At 39.8% G+C, this 17,657-nt stretch overlaps 1 protein-coding gene across 2 annotated transcripts in view; it reads left to right on the top strand.

Annotated features, from left to right (window-relative positions):
- The window catches only part of ADGRA1 (adhesion G protein-coupled receptor A1), a 553,479-nt gene that overhangs the window by 353,859 nt on the left and 181,963 nt on the right, over positions 1 to 17,657 (top strand). Inside the window, exon 2 of one of the 2 annotated variants that reach the window (XM_090057370.1) lies at positions 5,447 to 5,529. The exons of the other annotated variant lie outside the window; for it this stretch is intronic. Coding sequence (XP_089913496.1) covers positions 5,473 to 5,529 — 57 coding nt within the window. The 5' untranslated portion in view covers positions 5,447 to 5,472. The remainder of the gene's footprint in view (positions 1 to 5,446; positions 5,530 to 17,657) is intronic. 2 annotated transcript variants of the gene reach the window in all.

Genomic DNA, 17,657 nt, shown 5'->3' with positions numbered 1-17,657 from the left:
TCTGGGTTTATCCTGTGAATCGTGTTTTCACACCTAATAGTGCTAATATTATGTGGCACCCCACAACACACTTTAAAGGCTCTAAAGGCACTCCAGGGTGAAACTTCACCCTGGTTGAGAATCACTGCCTTAAAGTGATTATCTGCCAGATTTATAGACAGAAATAAAAAGCATTCTTAGCTTTCATGTCTTTTATTTCCTATCACACTGGTTCCTTGTTTGCTCTTCTGGTAAGTTCCTCAGCTCAGTGTCTTAGCCAGCTCTTGAATTAACAGAGCTCATTTTTCTCAATATGTAGCATGAATTTGGTTTAGTGCTTCTGTGTATTTTCTGCTCTGGGCCACCACTCTGCTGCCTAAAACAAATGATGGAAGTTTATCTGTGATTAATTCCACTGGAAATGGCTTTTCTGCAAGCCTGAATTTTGGAAATAGAAGTTACTGCTACTTACAGGAGACCAGGAAAAATTGCCTGCTTGAAGAGGGTGAGCCCATATTACAAATGGTATAGTAAGAATGGCATAACAAATATGCAATAGAAACTTCTTGAGTAGCTCATGTCTTTCTAAAAGAGCAATGAAGTTAAGACATTTGAGGTGGGATCTTAACATATTCATAAGCTTTAGTTTCATAGTTTCTAGGGTTGGAAGGGACCTGAGCAGATCATCTAGTCTGACCCCCTGCCATGGCAGGAGAGGGTACTGGGGTCAAACAACCCCAGCAAGGTGTATATCTAGGTGTACTTTAGTTGATCCCAAATTTAAAAATATAGTAATGTGGACTTTGCATCAAAAAGATTTTAACAAGTTTTCTTTAAATATAGTTTGATGAAATCCTGCCTTATTAAAGCAAATACAAGAATCTCACTTATTTCAGTGGAGCCAGGATTTTGCCTTGCTATTTTTGTGTGATTGAGAAGTAGAATTGAGAAGTAAGAGTCATGTGCACAGCGATATACATGAAGCAAATCAAAAATTGAAATAAAATTAAAAAAACCTGTCAAATTATAGTGAATTGAATCTAGTTTCCACATTTGCCAAAAGCAACATGAATATTGATATAGTCTCAGTTTTAATGATCAATCAACATTTGTTTAAGTCTGCCCATTTACATTTTTCTTTAGCTTCCCAGGTCAGACACATTGCTCTTTCCCTCTTTTTTCAGCATGCCTTTGAAAAATAATGTCCAAGAAGAAGATGCTCCCAACATTTTCAAGGCAAGCAATTATAGTGATTTCTTCAGCTTGTATTGGAAGCCTAACAGCAAAGTTTGAAAACCAGTTGAAATATTATGTCTGAATTATGAACAGTATTAACCAACTAGCAATCAATAGGTGTGTTAATTACCCACCTGTTTGTTTCCCTTCAAGCCACCAGGGAGGTTTTGTCAGCACTAATTATTTTCTTTCAAGTTACGGAAATAGAATTGATACAAGGACTGGTTATTAAGCCAGAATTCACATTTTGAATAGATTACCTCTATAATAGTGTAATTATATTCACAGAAAGTGCCATTTACATGGAAAGGCTAGAACTTCTTTTTATTATTGAATTTCTCATGGTACTTTTTGCTCAATTAAATATTTCACAGTATGGAATACAACATAAAACACTCTAAAATAGATCAACAGCTGCTACTTTAGAATTCGTAAAAACTTTAATTACATTAGTCACTATTTCTAACAAGAAGTAAAGGAAGTCATATCAATATTATTTATTGTATTTCAAAATTTAGATAACAAATAGGTTTGTTCTGAAAAACAGAAGCCAGTTCCAATAAAGAAATTCAATACATCTAATGGAGGGAGAGAAGCTGAAATAGGTGTCCTGTGGCTGACATACATTCCACTGGCATATACAAATCAGGTTTAGCATCAGTGGATGAGCTTACATGTGCATCAATTTGCTTTAATTAATACATATTAAATCTAGTAACTCCATTGTGAGGTACTAGAAAAATGGGCATTAGCCTGTTTTAATATACATTAGCCAAAGAATATGGGGCACTTTTACCTATGCTCCGGTGGGGGACAGGGGAGCAGCACTTTAATTACAGTGGCTCCAAGAGCCACTGTAATTAAAGCGCCACAATGTCTCGCATATCAGTGTTCCCGCACTTAAAAATGGCTGTGGCAGTGCTTAAAGTTAAGCTCATCTAATGCTCAAGCATCCCACCTCCATTTTTAAGCACAGGGGTGCTGTTACACAAGCTACAGGGGGATGCTGGAATGTGGTAGTGGCACTTGTTTGCAGGCACCCGTTGTTTTTAAGTGACATCTAATGCACATTAGCCTATTTTAACGAGCCATAATTAAATAGAACACTTTTTTTAGTGAAGCACATTAAAATAGGCTAATGCACATTAAAGTGCAAATGTAGACAAGTCCAATAACTTCAAGAGATGAGACACACTAAATAATCTATTTTCAAGTCTTTGTATTATTACCAGAAATAATAAATCCAAAATGTATTAACTATGAGATTCTCTATATAAGCATGGATTTATGTGTTGAAAATCCTTGGTATCTATCTTGACATATTTTTTGGAATGAAGAGTTATATCAGCTAGGGATCACAAACAATACCATGGAACTTAGCTGAGCAATTACGGAATACAAACATAAAATTATGTATAGGAATGTTTCAGTGATAAGTAACTCATACTCATACACAGAAATATTTATTTTGTTGGATCATTCACCAAATATTTCAAATTGTAAATGTATTAATAGAAATTAAACCATTCATAGACAGAAGCATTTAAATATATCTTATAATTTGATCAAAGCTAGACAGTATTTGCAGCATTGTCATAAAGGTAGTCATAAATATATGTATGTAGTCACTATATAGCAAGTTATATTATGCTTCTACATACTTTTTATCTGCTACCATGGCCAACTATCTAATACAGTGAAAAAAACTTGCCACTCATTTCTTCTAGATGTTTAAAATAGACCCATGCCTTTTGGGAAGTTTGGAGGAAACTTGCTTTTCTTTTTAATGTTTCATGGTTTTTATATAACTTTTAATATAATGCAGTGTCAAGAAGTCATGAAGAGCTTACTAAGATAAAAGAACAAGAACCAGCTGCACCTATATTCCTCTTGTCAGTATTAATCTAAAGAAAATCAACCTTCCATCTTAAAAGTCACTTAGAAAATTTAAAAAAGATCAGCCTTCTGCTTCTCAAAGTGTGACTTCCATGAAGCTATGGGAAAATGTAAGAGTACTGGCAGGTGATTTTAAAAAGTTGTTTTGGAGCCATTTGGGTTTGTAATACAGTTATAATCCTGTCAATTATTTGTACTACTTAGTACCTTGTGGCAAAATACATGTGCCTGCCCAGCCAAGAGTAGAAAAGGATTACGTACTGTGTTTGTAATCAGGTCCAGAGACAGACATTACCAGTTCAAGTGATCAGAAACTGGTTTAAATCTGTAACAGAACAGATGTTCAGTACACATAAACCAGTTTGAGAATGGCTGAAACCAGTTTGAGATAAACCTGTTTGAATGCATCAGACTTAACTGATTTGGGTTAAACCAGTTTATGCAATGTCTGTCCCAGACCCCTTCCTGGTTTAAGATAAATCAGACTCCCCCAGCACCCCAGCATAGTTTTGGGCTGGGCAGGGCTCTCTGCACCACAGCAGAGCTGACTCCTCCCATCTTCTCTCTAGTCAGAGCAGGAGCAGGGTATGGCTAGACGCTGACCTACCATGGCCTCTGAGGCAAGTTTCTCCCTCTGTCCTCTCTTCTTCTCCCGAACCCCACCCCTTTTCTGGCAAACCCTGGAGACTTCAGCTGCTGTTTGCCAGCCCCAGCCATACCTCCATGACTTGCCTGCAAACAGGCGGGGACAGAGTTAATCACTCCCTCTGCCCCCTCTCTCCCCCAGAACAGCCAGGGCTTCAGCTGCAGTCTGTGCCTCGCACAGCAGGAGCTGGGGAGAGAAGCAGGCAGATCTGTGTGCAGATCCAAGCCCTTCTGCAACTCTGAGCCCAGAGCTAAGACCGCAGGACCAGACTGAGAGGTGGAAAGTGTTGGCAAAGACCTGACAGTCATCAGTGATCACACATGCTGGAGATTTAGTTAAGAGAAGAATGCAGGGAGGTACATTTACATTATAAAGCAGAACATGTAAACAAAGACTTTCTGAATGCCTGGCTGTAAGGACTAGCAGTAGAGATGCCTGAAAGCTTGCAATTAAATATTTTTTTTGCAAAAATCTTGTTGGTCTAATAAAAGATATCACCTCTACTATGAGTCCTGATTGCCTTTTCCTCTAGACCAATAGGGCTACAACCTGGATACCTGGCTATAAGAAGACACTCTGCCCTCAGGATTAGTAAGACTAACTCTTGTTTTTCTGGTATACATTTTAAGTTAGACAAATTTGTGTATGCTGTATTTTACTGGGCTGGATCTTAGCTTAGGCAAAGATTTTTGGTAGTTCCCTGCTGTAGGCTTTGCAAATTGCTGCGTTCAATACCTTGTTTTGAAGACGGGACTTTTTCCCCATTCCCTGTGTGCTAGCCTGGGCTGGTGCCTGGCCATGCCCCCTCTGCTCTAGCAGGGAGGGGTGAGAGCCTTGGAGGGTGTCTGTCTTTCCTCACCTCTGGTGGTGGCTGGCAGGCGTGCTCTAGCTTCCCCCGGCTTCTGGCTTGAGCCACTGCAGACATGTGCCTGCATATCCTGGTTTAACAAAGCATGTCAGTTCAGCTAGTAATCAGTTTAAGATGCACAGCTTAAATTAACTTGCAAAGAGTGAATCAATTCAGGCTCAGGCTTATTGAATGTCTGTCCCTAGTCTAAGGGGCTAACTGCTAGACTTTGTTAGGCGAATAGGTATTCATTCCAGGGAGAGCTACAATAACTGGAACCTGGGCTAGAGAACCTCTATCTATATGGATCTGTTGAGTATCACATGAGGATGAGACACATGATCTGCTTCAAGCTTTGTTAACTTTTGTCATGATGTATTCCTGAAATGCCAGGGGAATTTCTCGTGAATGAACCCCTCCAGTAATTTTAGAGAAAATTAATGAATACTTAACGCTGTCTCAGTCCTTTTTGTACCAATATCTATTTAAGCTTAGTAGGATCATTGCTTTTTCACCATGTATGTGCATTTGTTATTAATTTAAGAGATGATATACAGGATGAACAGTATTCAACAGATCTTGTACTGTTTAGCCTCTGGAAACATTTAAAATGCTAGTGTTCATCCCATCGTGGATCTTCAGTATTTCAGGGTTTTTTAATTAGCTTTGTTTACAGTTTTTGATTGAAAGCTCATGAATGTTCTTTGTAGGCAAACTCAAGCTTTTTGTTTCCATGTTTCAGTTTCAGAATTACCTACTTTAGCTATTAAATGGTCAAATTTTGCATCCAGGTTTGACATAACCAGTTGGGTACCTTCATTCTGATGTTTAATGTCTTCCAGAACGGTGTAAATATTCTTTCTTGACGATGAACCCATTTGGGCTCGTGTGCCACCCTTGTAACGCTTCTCAAGCCGTCACTGGGGTGAGTCTTGCAATGATTTAATTTTGTTTTTGACTTATCACTCTTCATGGTCATAGTACCAAATTATAACACAGACTCCTGAAGATGCAAATCATGTCTACTTCTAAGCCTACAGAAGGTGACAGGAGTTTCTCGCTGTCTTGTCACAGCAGCATGAGCTCCAGAGTGCTATGGAGAGCATGGCAGACTTTCTGACCCTGGCTCCCACTTGCAAGTCATTCTCTTTCCTGCTGCTAGTAGTTCCATGGATTCAAGCTGTTGCTAACATTTGCTATAGTTCTCAGACTGTGTAACACAAGATAGACTATATTGAATACAGAGGAAGACCTGGGTCAGAACACTTAAGTCCTTAAATTCACTGTCCTCACATAGTTCCAGTGTATATCTTTAGAAAATCATATGGTGATGTGAAGTGGCTTTCTATATTTACCTGCTTCTTCTGCTAATGCCAGAAGAAAATTTGTATTTTATATCTTACTCTTTAATGAGAGCTCAGAATGAAATATCTAGAGATTGGAATTATTTATGTATGAAAAGACAACACACAAAGCCCAGGAGAAGTGGTAATGCAAGGTTCCCAACTGCCTAAATAATATACCAATAACTTGACCTAAAGTGAATCCTTCTAGAATGAAGAGGGTAATTCAGTTTCTATGCCTATTTAATCCTTGCCTTCTCTTAAGAGTTTGCCAGCAGCATTGCTAGTTCATTTCGATACTATGTTTTATTTTAGCATGGACAACTAAGAACTAGGCTGTGACCACAGAGTAATTTTACACAGGCCACTTATTGTCAACAAGATAGTTATTAGATTTGGTCACTATAGCTCAATGTTAAATTCAGCCTAGCCATTTAGAGGTAAAGACTCCTAAACAGTTTAGTTTTTTAACATGCAGACATTAATAGAAATTTAAAAATCCTTCATAACTAATTTTTTGAGCAGTATGGCTGTTTATAGACATTAAACCCCTCCCCACAAAAAACCCTGCTTTACCAGAAGAAGCAGTATCAATTCAACCTGGCTTCACAGCATCTGTATAGTTCTGGCACTTTAGTGGGACATTTTGGCGCTTTTATCTAACAGCTGATTCAATCAGTTATTAGATAAAAGCACCAGAAAAGCCCCACTAAAGAACCTGATCTATAAAGACATTGGATGAGCCAGCTAATGTAATACCTCTTCTGGGCATGCACTGGGCTCAGTGTGAGAGCACACTGGGTTTAAAGTAAAGCATCTGAGTTTTTTTAATGTCTGTAAGCAGCCATATGTGTTTAATATTGTAAAAAAAACCTTGTTTATAGTATGTAACATGGTTTATTACAAACTGCATCTTATGTGCTCATCAGATATGTGCCAAAGAAAAAAATATATATTTATTTTTATGAAATGAAGATGGGGTAAACTGCTAGACAGTCTTAACAACTGAGGAAAGGTAGAATAAAACTCCTCTCAACCATCATTTCCTTCAAGACCTTTATTTCAGGACTAGATTTATTTTCAAAGATAAGTCTCAAAGCACAAGCAAATACATTTGGAATTCAAGGTACTAGCGACAGGATGTTTTCACAAGCTCTGGTTGCTGCAAGGGAAAGGAAACACCCTAATTTTTTTTACAGCCCCAACTTCTGGCAACTGGGATGGAAGAGGGCATGTCCTTCTTCTTTAGCAGATCTTCCTGATTAGTTTGTAGCTACACTAGGCCTTCTCTGCCCTGTATCTTTCCTCAGCTAGATTTCCTAAGAGGCAAGAAGTCTTTCCAGATTCCTGAAGATCTCATTCTTGTATCTAGTCATTTGTCTTATGAATACAGTTTACTTTTTCAAAGGGGCCATGGTATCTCAATCCCACAGTGAACTGTCAAGAGTAAAAAAAAAAAACCCCACCTCTTTGAAATAAGAGGTCTAGAAAAAATAGTGAATCCAACTTCACTTGATTTTCATTTTTATAAAAGAATACATTTCTTTTAAAAGAATAATGACTAATTTCATCTATGCCATCTAAGTTAAACTTTAACCTTTTGAAAATGTCATTTCCCCCAAGATAACATAACAATTCAAATAAAAGGCTTATTTTTATTTATTAGGAACAAAAACATTTTTAGTAAGAAAGCATTAAACTTAATATCCCTCAAGTAAATTGGATACATTGTACAAAGAAATGAATTAATAAATAAAAAAGGAAAAATATTGTGCAAAGTTCCATATAAAAGACTAAAGGATGTGTAGCAGTTGAGATCAATAATACACCTATCCCTCACCATAGCTACTAAACTTAAAGGAGTAATGTACTGTAATTCATTTAAATCAGGGCTATTCAACTGGTGGACTACAGGCTGCATGTGATAACTGAGAGGTTAATTTGTGGCATCTGGGTGTCACTCCCCTCCACCCCTCCAACTGCTGCCACCATTACTAGGCTCTCCAGGCTCCCCCTCCCTCCTCCAGCTTCTACTGCCTGTCCCTGGCCCTAGGGTGTGGTCCACAGGGCTGAGGGTGTCCTAAGTCAAGGAGTCCAGGTTGGTATACTTAGTTAACTACTTCAGGCACTTGGAAGATGAACAGCACTTATTTAGATCTTCAATGTCTCAATCTTCTGGCATGGCATGGTAGTTGTTAATCACTTCAGAAGTTATTTGCCAAACAATATTAAGTCGTCTATCAAATCAAATGGGGAAAACTTCTGTTTCTTCAATTAATGTGACATTCTATTTTTCTTACAACTGAGAGTTTATTACGGAGTACATGTAAGATAACATTAATTTCTTAATCTGAGATGGGATACTGGTACCAAACTTAAAAACTTTCCATATTTTTTAAATTGTTGGTGCCCAGAAACTCTTCGGAAAGAGTCTTTGAGAAAACTTCTGTGCTTCGTTGCATAAGAATAACCTTCTGTATTTGTTCATCAGAAATCAGTGTTATCAGAGCATTTCATAATATTAATTATCCTTATTTGTTGACTGTTGATTCCTTTTTACCAAGTCGTGCACCTTGTTGAGAAGAAACCAAACTTCTTCCTGCATTGCAGAAAATTTCCCAAAGACTGATAGCATCTGGTACTTCAGTTTACTTATTTGTTTTACTGAGTCTTGAATTAAAATTGTCAAGCTTGATGTCTGGAGCCATAATGATTTCTTAGACTCCGTTAATTTTACTGTTACCAAAATCTGTCCATTATTTCACTTCCAGTTGTATTTCCCAATCAAGCAGAGTCCCCTTTCCTGCAAAAACTGATTGAGAATCTGTTAAAAATGAAATGAAGAGAATCTATCTTTCATTCAAATTAATAAAATTGCTAAATGGGAAGTAACACTATAATGCTAATGAATACAGCAAATTCAAAATAGAAATGTATGTCCTTTTGTTTTTGTCCCAGATTGGAATAAAATGTTGAAATATCACAGTATTTTTTGCTGAAGAAAGCCTTCTGAAAATGTTGGGATGGACAAGGCAAAATATTTTGTTCTACTATTTCAACATTAAAAACTCAAATTTTCAGTATTCCTGAACCAGAAAGAAAGAAATCTAAACACACTAATAAAAAAATCACAGGAAACAAAAGTTCTTTTCTTCCTCTTACTTGCCTTCATCCTCACTAGAAGGAATGCTGTCTGAATCTGAACATGAGGAATCAGAATCCTGGGAGAGATTTTCCTCACTTGTGAAATTTTGAAAATATGATCAGAATCATCATAGATATTTCTGATATATAAGAAAGCAAAATATCAAAATATTTATAGTCATTCTTCTCTTTCCAACCAATTTATGTCAAAAGACGTATCATTTCGTTATTTATATTTCTGCACAGTAACTTCTGTCTTACTGTTTCTCTCAGCATTATGCGCACTCTACTCACATCTTTCCATACCCCCAACAACATGTGTGTTAGAATTTGAATACATAATGTATTTGGCTCTAATGGCAATGTCAGTTAGGCAGAGGGAGGGAGTTCCGCATGCTTAAATTTCTATTGAAAGATACATTTTTTAACTTGCTCTTAGATGAGGTATGAGTAACATCAACCCTGTTATTATGGAAAAAATGTGTTGATAGTTCACTCAAAATTAATACCCTCGATCTGATTGCTCTTGTACAAAAGCAGGAGCTTAGTATTGACATAGATATTAAATATGAAAACATGTATATTGACCATAAAATGAAAAGAGCCGTCTAAAGCTGACTCAGTAGAAATAATGAATTGCAACCATCCAGTACAAGAAATTGTAGTTGCACAGAGTAGAATGGACCCAGTCAAATCATTAAAATGTATAGTTTGGATGTGGCATTTTTTAAAATGCAAAAGGCCTTTAATAAAACTGAATGTGTATCATGTTGGAATAAAGACGATAACTGTTTTATTTTCTCAGCACCTTAGATAAATGGTATCAAAATAATCAGCAGCTTAGAATTCCCTCAGGTACATGGCTATCTTGCCATCTCTAATTTCCCTTGATTTGTATGTTTTTTAGACATATTGGACCAGATTTAGACAGGCCTTGGACAGGGAACATTGAACAGTATGCTTTTCCTTTTCCCTTTCCATCTGACGGAATTGCAGTTCCTCTTCTTGGTGGCCAGTCCTTTCTTAACCATCATACTTTAGATGCCCTAAAGGGGATAGGAACTAGCAAAGCCAGAGCACTGGTCCCATGATGCAGATAAGGCTCTCAAGGAGTTCATGGATAAGAGGAGGGGTTGCCATTTCTAGGTGTTTACATTGTTTAGAGTTTGATAGTCCAACTAAGGATGGATGAAATGTTCTACCATTCTTCTTTCCAAAGACCAGATTGGCAGGGGGGAAAGAGGGTGGGGGCAGGGGACGGAGGAATAGGGTTTCTCCAGGGCAAGGCAGAGGGATGGAGGGAAGATGTTTTTTTTGCTGGTCTTCTCTGGATACCTGAGTTGTTCTGGTTCAGGAAGAAGTTTGCAAGCAGTATTTTGGCTCCTGGCTGTAGGTTGATGATGCAATTACAGTGACGTTGAATATATCAACATGATTGTGGTATTTCCAGAACACACTAGTGGACTTAAGGAGTACTGTTAATGGGATCAACATAGGAAGGAGCCTGTGTAATGCTGATTATCCCTGTATGGAAATTTCAAGTGCTGGGGAGATCTTGTCCAGAGAAATCCTAAGGACTTCTAACTCAGACCCAGGACTGGAGGAACAGGAATATCAACCCAATGGTGACACAACATGAATACTCCATTTCCCAATGTTTCTAGTGTGGATCCTAGGTGACCAAGCAACTTATTTTAAAAATTACCATAAAAAGATCAAATAGGTCAGTTCCTGGTGCCCTTGGGAGTAGTGACAATTTAAGAAATGGCTTCTAGTGTCACTGAACTTGACAAAGTGAGTGACCCAGTGAGCACTTCAGTTAACTCATGGATGGCCTAAAATTGTAACCCAGGTGAATTCCATGTCCATAAAATTACTGGAAGTATCCAAATAACTAGGATGCTGTTCTGAGCTGGCCAGCATTCCCAAGAATTCATTAGATATACAAAGATTTGTAAAAATGGGTAGTCAAGGATGGTGCTCATTCCCTCCAATATAGTTGGTATCTGAAGTTTCTCAACCAGCATATAGACCCATCTTTGAATTGGCAGGTGTTATATCTGGGTCATCTATAGAAAATACCAAGTTGTGGTGCCTAGTGTTGATGCTTTTCTTGCTCTGTGAACTGAATGCACAAGATATCAATCTGCATCAGTTTGATAGCTGAAACAGAAGTAGGTGGCCCAGGAAAGAATAATGAGTTCTTCTGCAAGCTCTTCTGCCTGTACCAAGCTGTGCTTCAGTTAATGGTTATCAGTTTAGATACATAGATTGAGTACATAGATTGGAGGGATGTTCCAGACTAGCCAGGTTATCCTTGATTTTCTCATTCATCCCCTATCTGCATGGTAATATTGGACAGCTTCAATCCAGTCAATGACTGTTCTGTGGTAGAGTATGTAATGCAGCTTCCATTGCTTGTGATCAGTTGGGGTCACCAGAAATCATGGACACATGCAAAGTACCTATCATGCCATAAAAGGGTGAGGTGGAAATTCAGACAGGATCACTGTTTGGCTAACAGAAGCGCTTTACTTTGCATGGCCACGGGAGATCAGCAAGAGGCGGCTGATGCTCAATGAGAGTAAAACACAGGCTGCTTTATATACTGATAAATCACATACAGGTCAACCGGTCCCCCCGCACCAGGCTCTTGGCAGTCTGACAGCAACTTGTCTTGGTGTCTGGCTGAACTAAGTGAGTTTTCTCAAGCTGTCTCCTGATAAGCTTATCCCGAAGGCTGCTGTGTTATTCTCGCTTGGCCTTTACTCACATCACATCTCCCCCCTATATCCCCCCCATCCTGACCTGACATATATACACTCCTTTCAGTTCTTTTCCATTCCTCATCAAGGGCCAACTAGCTAGAAAGTCTGACCTTAAAAAGGTGTACTCACTTTATATTGGTTGCTATCCAGCTTTCATTTTCACATGTAGCAGGGCTAACTGGGCTCCCAGCCACAGGGGTTTACTGTGCCCAGCTAGGGCCAGGAGTCCCACAGCTATGGGGAACCACAGTGCTGGCAACACCTGGCACCTGCAGAATCTGAGTCCCAGCAGCATTTGCAACTGCGAACACAGGGTCCCAACACTGCAGGGTGTGGCTGTGATCTCCCAGCCCTGGGAATGGGGGGGTGGGGAATGGGGACATCATACACCCCTATGACTGGGGACACTGCAGCTGCTGTGTAATACGGTGTACCAGCAATAAGGCCTGATGGGATCTAATCCATGATCCCACAATAATGCCTCCTGCCATATGTTGCATGATTGTGTGGATCACACATTAGATCACCTCATTCCTCTACCTGCATGTGTAGAGGCCCACAGTTATGGATTTCCTAATCCTACTGCAGGCATTAAAGGCTAAATATCCAAGCTTACTGGCATTTCTATATCATTACAGCAGCCCACAGTATCAGTCTTCCCAAAAGTGAAAAGCTACAGATTACTGGGGTGTAGGTTGTAGCTGTGTTGGTCTAAGGACATAGACAGACAAGGTTCTGTGGGTGACTCTGATATCTTTTATTAGAACAACTTAAATAGTTGAAAAACAATTATTAAGCAAGCTTTCAGGTTCAAAAACCCTTCGTCAGGCTAAGGAAGTTTCAGCAGTTGGTGTGTGCTCTTCCTGGATGGAATGAGAAGTGAAAAAGCTGGAGGCTGGACTGGTATGCATACAAGACAGGTAGTCCATGAAAATGTAGATTGAGGAGTCAGTGGGTGAGAGACAGGCTGGGTGGGTGGGGAAGAGAGAAGGGGGTTGAATAGTGGAGAAGTACCTAGGAAGTCAGCTGTCAGGAAGGTTATAATGTGTCATAAATCCAATGTCTATATTAAGTCCATGATTTTTAGTATCCAGGAGGTTGATGAAGTGGAGTTCATAGGCTCATCTCTGGGAAGTGTTTTGTAAGTTTCCTTTGAGGATCAGGACTGATCACACGTTTGAAAGAGCCACCCAGATACCACGTGAAGAACTGCTGCAGTACAGAAGAAAACCCACCACAAATCGCATACCGCTGGTTATGACATATCCCCCTCCCTCAACCCATATGGAAAATCCTCAAACAATTGCAACCCATACTAGAAAGAGACCCTGTTCTTAAAAAGATCTTCCCTGAACCACCCATCCTAGCCTTCAAACAAGCACCGAACCTCGCTAACCTCATCACCAGAAGCAAACTTCCTCAGGCCCAGAACACACCAAAAGGATCCAGACCATGCCATGACAAGAAATGCAAAACCTACCAACACATCTCCACCACCCCCATAATCACTACATCCCACAACAGAGCTATCAGCATTCCCGGATCTTACAGCTGCACCTCCAGAAATGTAATATATCTCATCCAATGCACCAAATGCTGTGATGGAAAATAAGTAGGAGAGACCAAACAACAACTGCGCACCCGAATGAATGCACACTGGAAGTCTATCAAAGACAGGAATACCCAATTACCTGTGGGGGCACGTTTCTCACAAGAAAACCACTCTCTTGCCAGTATCTCAGTCCTGATCCTCAAAGGAAACTTACACAACACTTCCCAGAGATGAGCCTATGAACTCCACTTCATCAACCTCCTGGATACTAAAAATCATGGACTTAATATAGACATTGGATTTATGACACATTATAACCTGCCTGACCGCTGACTCCCCAGGTATCTCTCCACTATTCACCCTTTTTCTCTCTTCCCCCAACCTTAGCCTGTCTCTCACCCATTGACTCACTCATTGACTCCTCAGTCTACATTTTCTTGAACTACCTGTCTTGTATACATAGCAGCCCAGCCTCTGGCTCTTTTACTTTTCACACCATCCAGGAAGAGCGCACACCAACTGCTGAAACTTCCTTAGCCCGACGAAGGGTTTTGAACCCGAAAGCTTGCTTAATAATTGTTTTCCAACTATTTAAGTTGGTCTAATAAAAGATATCAGATTCACACAAAGAACCTTGTCAAGCTACAGATTAAACACATTTGATTGTATTTAGAGAGTGAATTTAGAAATTTGTCTTGAGCAAGGCACGTTTAAGCAGAAGTGGCTGTTTCTTGAATGCAAGCATCTTGCCTTTCTTCTTTTGCTGTCCAGGATAATGTAACCCAGCATTACTAATTTAAATATTTTTTTTCACAAACTCCTTTCTGGCCTCCTTTGTACACAAGCTGTAATAATTATGAAATGCATAATACAGAGAGATTAATAAACTGTTTTTCATTCCCTCTCTAAAGAACCAAATACAGCTTTCCATTTTAGCTAATAAACAGTTAATATTACTACTTTTATAAAATTAATACCATCAGACTAAAAGAGTAAAGAGCTTACAGGAAATTTACTTTTTTTTTTTGCATGTCAGTTTTTTGCATGTCAGTGTCCTGCGAGAGTCTAGGAGAAAATGAAAGAAAAGACTAGTAAGAGGTCAGGTCCAAGCTACAGCATCTGTATTAGAGCATACAAATGCTCTGGTACTGTTTGGGACATCTGTAGTTGTATCTCTTTATAGAATGATAGGTGGATAATCAGAAACTCAGAAATCATCTTGGTGCTATCAAATATTTAGCAACATATACATGCTGCTTCAGACTATGTTTTTATTGTGAAGGGCTCTAACAATCACTTTCTCACTCAATATAAAGCCCTCTGTATGACCTTATCACAGGCATCTGTTATCTCTGTTGTGTCTGTCTAGGCATAATTAATGACACTCTGCTAGTTACAAGGGTTGAATGTTAATTTGTCATCTAAAGCTTGATAGAAGGGTTTTGTACTCTTTGTATTTTAAACAGGATGCCATTTTGGTATTACATTTGGAAAGGTATAATTATTAGTTCATATTAAGCATAAGTTAACATAAAATTAAAACACCTATACTGAACACAGGCTAAGAATGAGAGTTCTGAGTCCTATCTTGTCAATTATAGGGTACTGCAATAATAATATTTAATATTAATCAAATACTGTTAGTATACACAGTCCTATGAAAAACACAAAAACAGCCACTTGCCTCAAGGGACTTACAGTAAGGGTATTTTCAGTAAAGAGATTTATATAAAAATTCTAGTTTGTTTGTATTGATACCTCTTTTCAAGCAGAAATTATTAGGGCCATATCCTCACCTGGTTTGGATCAGTGCAGCTCTGTTGACTTTACCAGGACTCACTAGTTCAAAGCATATGGCCTTAAAAGATTCAAATTATTACAAAAACTTTACAATTGATGCTTATCAATAAATCCCTTTTAAGAAGTTCCCCAGAGAATTCCCAGACATTTTGGTTCTGATTCATTTCTCACGTATATCCATTCTATACCAGCATAATGGGTCGTTCAAGATTAAAAGCAACGTAAGACTCTGGCTAGGGACAGAAGTGACACATAAACCAGTTTAAGTGATCAGAAACTTGTTTAAACCTGTAATAGAATAGAAGTTCAGTGTAATAAACCATTTTCAAAATGACTGAAACTGGTTTACAATAAACATGGCTGAATGTAGTACCAGACTTAACTGATTTAGGTCAAAGCAGGCTATGGAACTTCTGTCCCAGACTCCTTCCTAGTTTAAGTTAAATCAGAGTCCCCCAGTATCCCAGCATGCTTTTCAGCCTTGGGCTGTGCTGGGCTGTGCACTCTGCTTCAGAAACCAGAGCTGGCCCTGCCACTCTGCTCTGTAGTTGGAGCAGGGACAGAGGCATGGCTAGACACCAGCCTGGCATGGCCCCCTGAGGCACAGGGGGCAGGGAGGGGGCTTATTTTCAACTCTCCCCTCTCCTCCCTGGACCCCAGCCAGGGCTGCCTGACCAGGGTGGAGCAGCCCCTGTCAAGCATCTTCTCCCACCCCCACACCGTTTGAGCAGCAGGAGGGCATGGCCTCATTGGCAGCCTGAAGCGAATGGGGGGGAGGAAGGATGATTTAATCTCCCCCTCCTTCCTCTGTCCTCCTTGCATGGACCCCAGCTGGGGTCTGCCTGGCCAGGATGTAGCAGCCCCTTACTGCTTCAGTGGCAGGGATGTGGCTGGACACTGATCATGGCAAAGGGGAGGGAGGGGGTTTATTCCCCCCTATGTCCCCTCTGTCACCAGGGGACTGCAGCCAGGGTCTGTCAGCCCTGACCACCTCCTCTGCCACTTGCACGCAGCCAGGCAGACCCCAGTTGGGGTTCCCCGGAAGGGGGAGGAGACAGAGAGGGGAATAAATCCCTTCCCTGCCCCCTTTGCCTTGGGGGAGGGACGGGAGGGCTAAGCTGGCTGGTGTCTGGCCTCACCCCCACCCCTGCTGCTAAACTGGAAAGGGTGAGGGACCTTGACAGCCATTGGTGATACATAGGGGGTGCATGTGGGTTCATGTGCACTCTCTGTGAAAAGACACTGCAAAAATTCAGCTTAGCTTCTGTAGCCATCCCTCTGAGCCCTACTGCCACTGCTTGCCCCATGCAAGCTGCAGCAGCTCTGCCTGCCCTGCTCCTGCCCACAGCACAGCCCCACTACTAGAAAGAGACTTGTGCTGCCCAGCACACCATGGCAGGGGCTGCTGCCCTGTCAGGGTCCCTCCACTCTCACTGGTCCAGTGGAAGGGGTGGGGCATGGTGAGATGCTGGCTGGTATGGCCCCTTGAGGTGAAGGGGGCAAAGATGTGGTTTATTTTCCCCTTCATCCCCTCTCCCCCTGGGGAATCCCAGCCAGGGTCTGCCTGGCAGGATGCAAATGGTGGAGGTGGCAGTCGGGGCTGGTAGACCCTGGGTTACATTACAAATTGGGCCCTGGTTTATCTTTCTGAAATTATATTGTCTTCAAAATGCCTGGTTTTCAAAATCACTGTTTTTTGTTTCAAGGGGGAACTGCATAGAACTTAGTAAATTGTTCCTGTTAATGTCCAGAATGGAACAGACTCTATCATTGACTTGGTTTCTTAGCTGTGTTAACTCTGTAGTTTTTGGTTCCATGGTGCTTACAAAGGTTCCTTTGTTTTTTTCTGATTGACTTTTCAAATGCTATGTAATTTTGAATATATCAAGAATAACAATACTAATGCCTGTAGAATAATTGAAGATAAAACGCTAATCTTATCTAAGACACTAATCTGAGAGTGTTGGAATGGATAATACTACAGAGCCAGATCCTACTCCCAGTATAGTCCCTGCTATAGCCTCTGTTGATTCAAATGAAGAAGGATGAAACAACAAATAAGAATGAATAAATTAATGACTTTCACTCTGACCTATGTAAAGTAAATTATTGCTATTGTACACAGTATATTAATACCAAATTATGTAATATCAATATCATTAGATAATAGCATCCTATTACATGAGGAATATGTTTTTTTGAGAAATGGTGCAGAGTTCTCTATGTTCATCAACCTATCAATTCACACATTAATATTAGTCAAGATATTTGGACGTATGATAACTGTGAGTAAAAATGTGATAGTAAAATGGGAAACAAAATTAGATTTGTTTTGAAATATTTTAGGCTTTGTTTGATTCTTAAAGTCAGTTAATAAATAGCTATGGTCCTTTAAAATTCTGTTTCTCAACTCAGTATAGCAGATACCATTTATAAAATGCTTCTC

Source organism: Crocodylus siamensis, chromosome 7 (assembly GCF_052110815.1).
Source record: "Crocodylus siamensis isolate JL-2025a chromosome 7, ASM5211081v1, whole genome shotgun sequence".
Classification (NCBI taxonomy): Eukaryota; Metazoa; Chordata; order Crocodylia; family Crocodylidae; genus Crocodylus; species Crocodylus siamensis.
The sequence above is the reverse complement of the archived record's forward strand: the minus strand, read 5'-3'. Positions and strand labels throughout refer to the sequence as shown.